The sequence below is a fragment of the Camellia sinensis genome, chromosome 15 (assembly GCF_055761805.1).
Source record: "Camellia sinensis isolate YWXY chromosome 15, ASM5576180v1, whole genome shotgun sequence".
NCBI lineage: Eukaryota > Viridiplantae > Streptophyta > Magnoliopsida > Ericales > Theaceae > Camellia > Camellia sinensis.
Genome location: NC_138975.1, coordinates 135,010,141 through 135,022,855, shown reverse-complemented (window position 1 = coordinate 135,022,855; position 12,715 = coordinate 135,010,141). Strand labels below are relative to the sequence as shown.

The 12,715-nt window shown below is 32.5% G+C and overlaps 1 protein-coding gene across 1 annotated transcript; it reads left to right on the top strand.

Moving 5' to 3' along the window:
• Positions 1-8,747: 8,747 nt before the first annotated feature.
• On the top strand, positions 8,748-11,492 carry LOC145813308 (uncharacterized). Its single transcript, XM_082908599.1, has 6 exons — positions 8,748-8,970; positions 9,325-9,591; positions 10,101-10,190; positions 10,710-10,749; positions 10,850-10,917; positions 11,107-11,492. The coding sequence occupies exons 1-6, from the start codon at positions 8,748-8,750 to the stop codon at positions 11,490-11,492; spliced, it is 1,074 nt and encodes a 357-aa protein (XP_082764725.1).
• Positions 11,493-12,715: the final 1,223 nt, after the last annotated feature.

Below are 12,715 nucleotides of genomic sequence, written 5' to 3'. Positions count from 1 at the left end.
AATTAGTATTGGAGTTAATATTAAGGATCAAAAGAAAATTTTGTATAATTAAAACTACAATCCATTTCGTTTGTTCCATATATCTTCGACTTGAAATTTAAAACCGTAAATCATTTCATAGAATAAATCATCTCATCTGTCACACCAATAATTAGTTCAAAAAACCCTAAATCTAGAACAAAAATCAAAATTCATGTACTCATTTCACAAAAATCAAAATCCTACAACATCCAAAAAAAAAAAAAAAAACCTAGAGCTAGAGTGAAATGGGAAAATAAAGGAAGAGAGAGAGAGAGAGACCTAAACGTCGATGGGAGCCGAGGAGACGGTGAACGACAGTGACTGACCGACAGCGAGCAACGGTGACTGATCGACGGTGAGCGACTATGAGAGAAGGAGAGCAAGACTCTGTTTGGTGTTTGGTCACTCTGTTTGGTGTATGTATCTGTGATACAGAGAAATAAAAAATTAATAATACTAAAATTAAACATAAACTCAAATTGGGTGGTAATATTTCCTGTTCCCACCAAAAAAATCAATCCATCTGTTTTGGCTATTATGTCATTTTAGTCTTTATAATTTCAATTGAATCGATTTTAATCTTGAATATTTTATTTTGTCTCAAATTGGTCAAATTGATAACATTTTCTTATAACAAATGCAGCATGTCAAAGTTTTAGGACTTAACCTTAATAAAATACTTTGTTAATTCAGTGACTTAATCTTAACTAATACAATGAAAATTTTCTATCAAAGACCCTAAAGATGTTATCAATTTGACTAAATTGACATAAAATCTAAAATTAAGTGTCAAAACTGAGTTAATTAAAACTATATGGAACAACAAAATGTAAGAATTATTGATGTAATTTACTCAACAATTACAAGCAATTGAAATATATTGAGATAAATCCGCAAATTCAAAGTCAAAATCGAGTTAATTGAAACTATAGGAACTAAAATTCAAGAAACTTTATCATTGTACAGGAGAACAATTTGAAATTTTATTTTTTCTTTTAAGTCATATAAAGCTGTTGATCAATTTTGTACATTTGGCAAGCATAGTTAAAAAAATATGTTATATTCAGTTTGATTTATTTGTTTTTTTTTTATTTTGTGCATTTTAAAAATTTGAAATATATTGGCATTTTTTGTTTTTTCAAAAAATGCCATTAGATAGATTTGAAAGTTTTTGGCTTAGTGGCATTTCTCAAAATATTATAAAATATTTGTTTATGACACTTTTCGCCTAATGCTATAAAAAGTAACTTGCACCTACTTAGTTTAGTGACATTTTAAAAAAAAAAATGTCATTACTACTAAAGTTTAGTGACATCTGTTGATAAATGTCACTAAAACAATTTCTTGTGTCATTCTTTTATAAAATGCAGTAAAATTAATGTGACATTTCTTTATTAAAATGCTACTAAAGCCTTATATGTTTGTGGTTCTATTGCATTTTTCTAAAACATGTTACCAAATATTATTTTTGTGACATTTTCTCAAAACATGCAATTAGTATTGTGCCTCCAAAACATGCCAATAATAATTATTATTATTATTTAAGGGGAATTAAACTTTATCCATTTGTTTTGGACTTTTCACATCTGCAACAACCATATAGATTGCCCAAAAACACAATTACCTAATTAAAACCCACTGCGTTTGATATCAAAGCAAAATAGAATTCTAAAATAAAATAATTATTATAGAATCTAGCTAATATTTGATGCCCGAGATTTTTTTTTTTTATTACTAGACATAAAAGTAGTAAAATCACAATAATAAAAATACATGAGATCAATTGCCTTTGTGTTTAGTGGTAAAAAATGATAAGCGCTTAGACCAGAAGTCTAAATTTTCAAATTTTTAGGATAATTGCCCCAAATTTTATTATTTTCTGTCCATAAGGACAACAATAATTTAAGAAACCATAATACCTATATTTGTCTATGTATCTACCTACTTATTTGTTCACCTATCTGTTCACTTATCCATTCCATGTGTCCACCTATCTGTGTGCTTTTACGACAACTTTTTCAGCTAGTTGCCGGCAATGGTGGGCAACGATCGATAATAACGTGTGAGGAAAAGAAAAAGTATAAATAGAAAAAGTGCCACAGTAAAATAAAAAATAAAAAAAAAATTTAAACAATAATTTGTAGTCCTCATCAATATATTCCATTAACCATATTCTTATAACCACAGTAAATCAATCATTGGATCTTATACTGTATGCACGCATAAAAAATGAACATTTCACCAATCCATTCTACTAAATTGTAAATTTTTTTAGTTCAACTACTAATAATCTATGTGTATATATATATATATATATATAGAACATTTTTGGTTAATAAATTGTAAGATTTTTTTTTATATTTTAATTATGCAAATATTCAACATGTCCTCAAAATTCTTTTGACACTAATATATATATATATATATATATATTTTTGAAAGCCAGTAATTAGAATTACAATATGTCATAATCAAATATAACAAATATCATACCTGAGATATAGTACACACTCCAAGAAAAGGTGTGTTTTATAGAATTCCCCAATGTGCTATATAAAAAGAAGGAACAATGCATGATTATTAACAGTGGTGAAGTCACATGGGGACTAGGGGTTATGTGCCCCCTGGATTTTTCTCTTATATATATATATAGTAGTGTATGTCCGTGCCTAAAGGCACGGTGTAAATAATATTTTGATTAAAATATAATTGTAATTTATACGTATCATGTTAAAATTTGTGGAGTCTAATAGTTTTTGATTCTTCTTAAAAAAATTTCAACAATTTTACTCGTACGACACGCTCTATAGAACTTAATTAAAATAACAACTCCTCCTAGCCTTAATGCAAATCAAAATAGTAAAATGTAAAGTAAAAAAAATAAAAATTTATAACTCGAGCCTAAAGGCACTCTCAACAATTCTTTTGGTACCTCACACTCTACAAAACTCAATTAAAATAAATTAATTCAGAATGACAACAATTTCATTGCACTTTAGAACTCAATTAAAATAAATCAATTCAAAATGACGACAATTTCATTGCATAAAACTCAATTATGACAAATCAATTCAAAATGACATACTGCATGTATAAGAGGAATGGTGAATGAACATTTTGGTACAAAAAAATAATAATTATAGCTTATTAAAAAACAAAAAAACTAATCATCTAGTCAAGAATGAAAGACTAACCATTAACACACATAGAAAAAAGCAACACAACCACAACGTTTCTAATGCTGATCAGTCACCTGTAACAAATCACTCCAACACTTGAATTCGACTTTAAAAAATTAGCTAAAAGAAATCATAACATGAAAATTCATTCAAAATATTTATGAGAAACAGGAAAATCAATAATTATGAATTAAGAGAAATTGTGCATAAAAAAATTTCTAACATAACTCTTCTTGATAAAAGCACCAGTGTCTTCTCCAATTTACCTGCAATTATCAAACTAAAAACCAGCAATTATCACATTCATAAGTATGTGATCAAAATACATGATTCCTTAGCAGACTAACACCCCCTCTCCCTGTTTAAAAAAAATAACCATTAAAAAAATGTAACATTTGAGAAAATCCAAACAATCGAAACTGACTATTGCCGACAAAAGCTAAGAGCCAAAACAAACTATTGGATTAAAACTAAAAAGACAGGACACTTAGTCAAGGTTCCTCACCTTCATAAGTATGAAAGTGTATTGTAGATAATTGGTTTATTCTCTTCAATCAAATTTGCCTTGAGTTGTAATGGAGTATTATAGAACTAAATAGGAAAAGCAATATGAAGTCTTGCACTTCCTTTTACATCCGTAGAGTTAAAAAAAAAAGGACAATGCTTCCAAATGCCTTCGAGAATTACCAAATGCATCCATCACTACAATCTGTGAATTAGTATTGTAAAAGATCGGTTCAATTCCTTCGACTTCCCTGATCTGAAAAACCTTTACAGTTTGTTCACATAAAACCACATAAGAAAAGTTAATTGAAGTAAGCATGTTAAATAAATAAATAGGCATTGAAGTAAAAGTCAATTGAACAAAATTATTCACTACATCATGCATGATGTAGTCAATAGTGCATTCACTTATCCAGTGATGAGACTACTTGAATCTTTCAAATCTAAGATCTTACACAATCATTAATAGTACATTATCCCCTGTTTCTCACTTAATCCCATTAAAAGAAATAAGCTTAGAAATTACGAATATATTTAAACTGCATAAAAAATCGCCATCAAAGGCACCATCTTGTTGTGCCCTTGGGTCAATATTCACTTATCCAGCTTTTCATTGGAAGACAAATCCGGAATATGCAAACCAAAAAAAAAAAAAATCATGCATGCAAGAACAAATTTAAATTCTTTGTTTGTGATGAACAAAGCAAATCTAGTAGTTCATGGCAAAACTGATATTACACCTATTAGTATATTCCTAAGTATGTATCAGTGTCAGAATTAAGAAAAGACCACAATGTTGCATTCAATTATTCGAACATGAGGAGCTTTCAACATGATTTTTTTTTTCTTTTCTTCATAAATAAGTAGACTTTATTAAAAAGCATCAAGATGATACAAAGCATACAAAAATTTAGCCCCAAAGGGATAACAAAGCTAAGAAATCAAATCATTCACAAAATCTACAAAAGCCAAAACATCTGGATCCCAAAACATTGACTTATTGGCTTATTTGGATTACACCACCTCTCTACTTTTTGTACATTTTTTCGTAATAAGCCAAAAAAATCAACTTATGAGCCACATATAAACTTGACAAAACACAACCTACAGATAACATCAAGTAAAAGTTTAACAACAATACTAATATTATAAAGCATCAAGTGTTTTATAGTCTTGAATCATACTAATATTTGAATTGTTAAATAAATAAATAATAAAAAAAAATGCAAGAACCATACCAATTGATAAGAATTTTATTCAAGAACCATCCTGGGACTAAAAAAAACTACGATGTCAACACTTTGAAAGTTGTTGAACCTCTTTTAAAATTAAAAAGAAAAAAAAAACTTTTGTGACAAAATAAAAAATTCACCATCTCACCAAAAAAGAAAAAATAAGAAAGAAAGAAGCGTAAATTATCAAAAGAAGAATATATCAAAATAGTCCTTAAACTAATTTAGCGAATGAACTATGCCTAAAGACACTCCCCAACCAAAATGAAGTGTAAATTATCAACATCTGATATTCCTTAAACTCACTGTTAGCCTCACACTCCATTTTTAAACCTCAAACAGTCCTCAAAGATTCAATTTTCTCAAGAAAATCAAATTAAGGATATTATTGCAACAAAGTTCACTCTAAATATTCACCAAAAAAAAAAAAGTTCACTCTAGGGATTGTTTGGGGTGTCCTAAATAAGTGCACTTTTTGTCTTTTTGGACTAAAAAATTGAGGAAAAAAATATGGATGTTCGGGTTAACTTTTGACTTTTTATGGAAAAATGTGTATTAAAAAATTGTATAAATTAGTGTGTAGGAGAAAATTAGGATTGGGAGTTGTGCAACCGTAATTTTTGACTTTTGGTGAATAGTGATAACTTTTTAACTTTTTGAGTAACTTTTTGACTTTTTGACTTTTTTTCAACTTGCCAAACTTGGCCTAAATGGTTAACAACAAAGTGCAAAACAAAGAATAAAAAAAATAAATAAAAGAAAAGAAAAGCAAGCAGACATACAAATTTATGTTTAAAAAATGCTACGAATACAGATGTTTAAAAACAAACTCAAAATAGAATTGTAAACATACACCAAATCAAAATCAAATTAGAAAACAAAGGCACATAAGGATTTTATCACAACTTGAGTTGAAAATAAAAATGTTTTTAGAGATCTGTTAGTTGGCATAATGGGAAAAGGAAAAAACCAAAAAAGGAAAAGCTCATTACGTAATGGAAGAGGCACAAAATAGTGAAAGAAAAAATTAAAAAACCTAGACAACAAAAATTAGACTTTGATGAGACGGCGGGTAGGAGGAAGGGGCAAAGCTGAGGAGAGGTTGAGAGATATCTAGAATCTGAGATGGGTAAGTGTTAAAAAACAGACCATTGGATTAAATTAATCTAGACCATCCAAATTGCCACATAGTACAAATACATTTTCAAAATCAGTGTCAGAAATGGACCGTGGATGAAAGGGAGAAGCAATCCTAGCCATTGGATAAAATACTACCCTTCCTTGCTATATATAATTTTCTCTAAAACTAAATATTTGGTTTTTTTCAAATTTATTCCCCCACCACATTGCCACCACCTTCTTTGTCTTTCCCTCCCCTACCGCACACTCTCCCTGCCTTACCAACAACTTACCAAACCCATAAAGATAGAAATTCAATAAAACCAAAGTAAACCAACTAATGTGCTAAAGAAATTTAAAAGCGCATCAACTAATAAAAAACCCAAAACATCAAAATCAACAACCAAAAAAATAATGATTCATTAAGCATAATATGAAAAGTAGATGTCAATGAATACCTTCAATTATTTGGATGATCTCATAAAAACATAATCAGAATTAGTTCAATTATTTCCTGCAGAATAACGCAAAAAATCATCTAGAGGGGATTCCATTGTAGATCATCAATTATTTACAATAGCTTTTGAATGTGAAAATGTGTAGGAAATATTGTGAAGTAGGCTTGGGAATTATTAACCGAAATAATAAAAAGTGTAGTTAGGAAATAAACAACAGTACAGGAGTTACTAAAATGATTGTGAATCACTTCGGCCATATGAGTCCTCTTCTTGTTATAATACTTTTAAAATTACATGAACCTCAAATATACAAACAGATTTCATGAGTATTCAAATGATAAAAATAAAAAATAAAAAATAAAAATACATAGGAAAAAAAATAATGAATCACATAAAAAATATTCTTACAAATAGTGATTATATTAGAAACCTCAAAAATTGTTAATAAAAAAGAAATCAAATTTCATAAATAGATTTAGAAAAAATCCAAAAAATCATGAATCACATAAAAAAGGGATTTTTATTGATAAATCCATTCTAGAGTTGTTATAACCCATTAGGTCCACAAAAGAATATTATAACCTGATTAGTCCCATAAACTTTTCTGTTTATTCCATAAGGTCCATTTTCCTAATTTAATATATTTTCCTGGACTATTTTGCCCCCATATATATATATATATATATATATATGTACAGTGTTAATACGTATTTACATATTACGTGCCTGTTTACGTGGCTGTTTCCTCGCTGATTCAGTTTGGAAGTTTCTATTTTACGTTTTTCTTTATCAATCCAATTCCAAGAGATACGTTTATGTTTTGCATACTCGTTCCAAGGATTGGTTGTGCTAGGGTTTCATTCTTGGTGTTGTAGTCTGGTTCTGTGGTTTGCGAGTGAAGACGACGAAGAGGTAGGTGTTCGGCTGTCACATTTTCCGAGCTTTAAGTAGTTCGAATCAGTTGTGTTCGACTTTTTGGAGGATTGTAGGATTGCATGATTAAGGTTAGTATCAATTTGATTATGAATACATGTTCAGTTTATAGTTTAATTTGTATGATGGAGCAGATGCTCTGTTTTTGGATTGATATGAATTGGATGCTCTGGTTTTTCAATTATATGCTTCTTACGTGGTCCTGTGGAGGGGAGTACATTCATATTATGTGAAGAATAGTGTTAGTTCTCATTTTACTTGGACGTATGCGTAATGAGGATCTCTGTAGATGATTTGATTGTCAGTATATATTGCACTGGGAATGTTGACATTTTGTTAATGTGGATGGTAGGAAGAATGTGGATGTTCTCATTTTAAATTGGTGTTTGCTTAATGAGGCTCTGTGTGTGTGATATAATTCAGAGTCTATGTGTCAATGTAAATGTTCAGATTTTGTTAATATTATGTGAAGTTTGTTGATGTTCTCATTTTTACTTTGATGTTTGCAATTTTGGCAACTTGTTAATATCAATGTGAATGTCCACATCTTTGTATTGTGAATTATGGATTTAGCACTTGAACTGTACACGTAGTAATTTTTGATTTTTTGCACAATGTGATTTTTCATGTCGATTTTGATTAAATGTGTAGTTCTCATTTTACTTGGACGTATGCGTGATGAGGATATCTGTAGATGATTTGATTATCAGTATATATGTCAATGTGAATGTTCACATTTTGTTAATGTGGATTATGTGAAGAATGTGGACGTTCTCATTTAAAATTGATGTTTGTTGAATGAGGCTCTGTGTGTGTCATATGATTTAGAGTGTCTGTGTCAATGTAAATGTTCACGTCTTGCGAATATTATGTGAAGATTGGTGATTTTCTCATTTTACTTTGATGTTTGCTTAATGTTGACATGTTGTTAACAACAATGTGAATGTTCACATCTTCGTATTCTGAATTATGGATTTAGCACTTCAACTCTACGCGTACTCATCTATTTTTGGCACAAAGTGAATTTTCATATGGATTTTTATTACTGTTCGTTGTTGTGTTTTTGTGTTTTTATAGGAGATGGATACCTTTATGCTGTTGGTGTGTACATATGGTTGCAGCACAACTGTAATAAATGTTGCCGCGCAATGTGTTATTCTCGTTTGGTGGAGTGTTTGTGTGAGAAATGGGATGAGTTGTCTGCTGGTTCTATTTCACTGTTCTGTAAACTACCTGGGATTAGTAAGTGTGATTTGGACAATGAGGAAGAATTTCAGAACATGTTATTGCTTGCTAAATCAATGGGGGTACAACATGTAGAAGTTGTAGTTGAGTTGAAAAGTGGTATTGGTCAGTCAACTAGTTTGGGATTGGTGCGTGTGGGGGTTGAGGAAGAAATTGATGCATTACGGAGATTTTGCCACCATAACGAGAATGTGTTGTTGTCAGCCCCTTGGGCAAATGGTATTACGCATGTGGGACAACGGTTTGTTGGAGGTGCACAAGAATTTCGTGACGTTTTATGTAAGTATGCCATCCAATGTGGGTTTCAGTTTACATACGTGAAGAACGAGACAACAAGAGTTACTGCTGTGTGTGCGATGCGGGAGGAGAGGGGCTGCTTGTGGGCTATACATTGTAGAGCACAACGAGCAAATGATTTTTTCTACATCAAGAGTTTTAGTGATGTGCATACTTGTGGTACGGATGTCCGAACATCGAAGAATCCGCGAGTTAGTTCGGATTTGGTGTCGAGTACCATATCTGAAATTGTGAGGGACAAGCCGTTGACTCGGCCGTGTGATGTTGTGACTATTTTGAAGAGGGATTATGGGCTAGATGTGAGTTACCATGTCGTATGGTTGGCTGTGGAGAAAGCAAAGGCTGGTATTCATGGAGATCACTCATTATCGTTTGACCAGCTGCGGTGGTATTCGGATGCTGTGATGTGGTACAATCCGGGGAGTTATGTCAATATTGATTATGATGTGAGTAGTCAACAGTTTCGTCGTTTCTTTGTGTCATTTGCTGCGTGTATTTCTGGGTTCAATTCTTGTCGGCCTTTATTATTCTTGGATGGAACATTCCTGAAAGGAAAGTACAAAGGTCAGTTACTGGCGGCAACGGCGAAAGACGGAAACAATGGTTAGTATTTTTTTTACCTGTATATTCATGTCAATATTCACATTGACATGCATAGTGTGGACAAATGAGTGAATGAGAAAGTATAAGTACTGTGAACATTGACATTAGTATGCACTGATGTGAATGTTCACATCTGTGTCTGCTGATGACTGTAATGTGAACATTCACATTATTATACACTGATCCATTCACATTATTATACATCTGTGCCTGGTAATGACAGGTATGTGAACATTCACGTTCACATCAGTGTATACTACTGTCAGTTGATCCATTAATGAACAGTACTGTGAATGTTCACATTATCAATTGATGAACAATCAAAAATGAATTATTAATGGTCGTTAATGTGAATGTTCACATCATTGTTGTTTATGAACTTGAATCTAGAAATAATAATAGTAATAGGGCAATGTAGATATAAACATTCACATGACCGGTTTCGTTTATATTGTTTTCTATTCATTTTGGAATATTGTGAACAGTTGTGTATTGGTGTTGTGTTGTAGGTCTGTTTCCTATTGCATTTGCGATAGTTGATTCGGAGACCACGGCGAATTGGTCATGGTTCTTGCATGAACTTGGGAAGGTTGTTGATGGTAAGCGCCAGATTACTTTTATTTCGGATCGTAATCTTGGCCTGTTAGAAGCTATGCCGAAGGTGTTCCCATCGGCTCATCACGGTTATTGCTTACAACACTTGAAGAGCAATTTAAGAGACTGGATGAAAGGAATTGATAATGGCTTCAGGGATCACCTAGTAAGTAGTTTGGGTGATTGTGCTTATGAGCCAACTGTGGTAGGGTTCCATGAAAAGCTTGCAAAATTAAAAGAGGAGGGTAAACAACGAGCACATGATTTTTTCAAGGACTTGGCAACTGAGCACTGGGCAAATTCATACTTCAGGTAATAATAGTTTCATAAAGTGTTCCATTTGTCAAGTCAGAATGGTAGCGACGTGAATTATCAGTTAGGAATTGTAAAAATCTTCTAACTGTGTTTCATGTTCAATGTTAATGTTCACATTTGATAATAATGACTGATTTGAATGATGTGAATATTCACATCCGTTGTCATATTTTGCTGTTGTTAACATTTATATCATTCTGTCATTTAAGTTGATGTTAGTGTTCACATCTGTGCATCGTGTAAGTTGATGTTAATGTTCACTGCGAATGATGTTAATGTTCACATCAGTCAACGTGAATGTTCAGACCTGTTAACTTTCGTATTGTAAAATGTTTGTGATATTGTGCAGGGGCATGCGTTATGGGGAGATGACTTCCAATGCGGCGGAGTCATTTAATAACTGGATTAAAGAAGCGCGTAATCTTCCTATCACTCAAATGATGGACACAATTCGTACTCAGTTGATGCGGCAAATGTCTGCACGGCGTGACCAAGCAAACAAATGGAATGAACTTATTTGTCCTACATTTGAAACAAGGCTTATGGATTCGTTCAATGACAGCAGGTCTTGGCAAGTTAGCAAAGCCAATGAGAATGTGTTTGAAGTTCATTCGATACCATCTGTTACTGTTGATGTTGCGAGGCGTACATGTTCGTGCTTCAAGTGGAAAATCAACGGATTCCCATGTGACCATGCTGTTGTTGCCATTCAGAAGAGCCGCTACAATCTCAATGATTGTGTGGAACATTACTTTCATGTACAGACATATCATGCAGCGTATTCGGGTGCCATATTCCCTATACCATCGGTGGAGAAGCCGCCTTTTGATCCCATGGACTTCACTATATACCCGCCAACTGTGAAAAGACCACCTGGAAGGCCGAAAAAGAATAGGATCCCATCAAGGGGTGAGAAACTGAAGCAAATAAGGTGCGGGAGATGTGATAAGCTGGGGAGCCATAATCGGAAGTCATGCAAGGAGCCGATATAGGATGTACATTTTTCATTTTAATGTTGTGTTTTACATTGGATTCTTATATTCTGAAATAAGATTGTGTTGTGTTGGCAAGCAAAATAATGGTTTGGCAAACTTAGTATTTCATTTGTGCTTTTTCATTTTCTTTTTGTGTATGAAACTGATTTTTTGTTAAAGTTGTAATGATAAATACATGATGTGGACATTCACATGCATGAAGGTTGACATGAATATAAGATGTGATGTGAACTTTCACATGCATGAAGTTTGACATGGTGTGAACATGCACAACTGTTATGAATGAAAAGAAATGTGAATATTCACACCTGTTCATGTTACCCGTAATGATGTCACGCAAACAATGTGTACATTCCTGCACACGGTATGTGTATTACATAAAAAACTGGTTCCACAAATCGCATCAAATATGCTCATCACAACACGGCATTATGAATATCATAAATGAGTATGAACATTCACATCAGTGTTGCAACTGTGAACAGTCACAGCTGTAAACATTAGTGCATATGAATATCATAAGTGAATGTTCACATTTGGCAGAGAAGAATGTCATTTACAACTGCTATGAGCAAGAACAAATGTGAATATTCACACATGTGTATGTGATCCGTAATTATGTCACGTAGACCAAGTGTACACTCCTGCACAAAGTATGTGTATTATACAACAGTCAGGTTTAAACATTCGCAGAAATTACACTCATAACAACACAGTAGTGTGGATATCGTAAGTGACTGTGAACATTCACATTAGTCGTACAACTGTGAACATTCACATATGTAAAACATAACAACACCAAAAGTAGTTCAAAATTCGCAGCTGCCTTTTTTCTATTAACAGATGTTGTATCACTATTTTACAATCAGTTGTTGTGTCAAAATATGAACGCATTCCATATTAACATTCAAATCGACTGTTGGTTAGTTTGTAGGTGGACACCCCCCACCTATAGGTTTTAAGGAAGCTCAGATTTCTTATGATTCAAAAAACTATGCACTAACAAATCTCGTAGTCCACACCATTCTGCACTACTGAGGCTGCCCACAATTTTTTCATGATATATGTGCGCCCGCATGATGTAACATACTGTAGGTCCGCAGTCCACTCTGTAAATGCGAAATGGTTTTGATTAGCAGTTGACATGAATATTTGCATAATGGTTATGGAGGATTTGAAAAAAATGTAGTGAGGCTTACGAGTCGTCGCCTTGCTGAGGA

Bases quoted from the DNA above. Each gene is read 5' to 3' on its own strand.
- LOC145813308 (XM_082908599.1), top strand. From the start codon at position 8,748: ATGGGGGTACAACATGTAGAAGTTGTAGTTGAGTTGAAAAGTGGTATT. The intron at 8,971-9,324 runs GTAAGTATGCCA...CTGTGGAGAAAG, and splicing joins AGAATTTCGTGACGTTTTAT to CAAAGGCTGGTATTCATGGA. The intron at 10,750-10,849 runs GTTAATGTTCAC...GATATTGTGCAG, and splicing joins TGTGCATCGTGTAAGTTGAT to GGGCATGCGTTATGGGGAGA.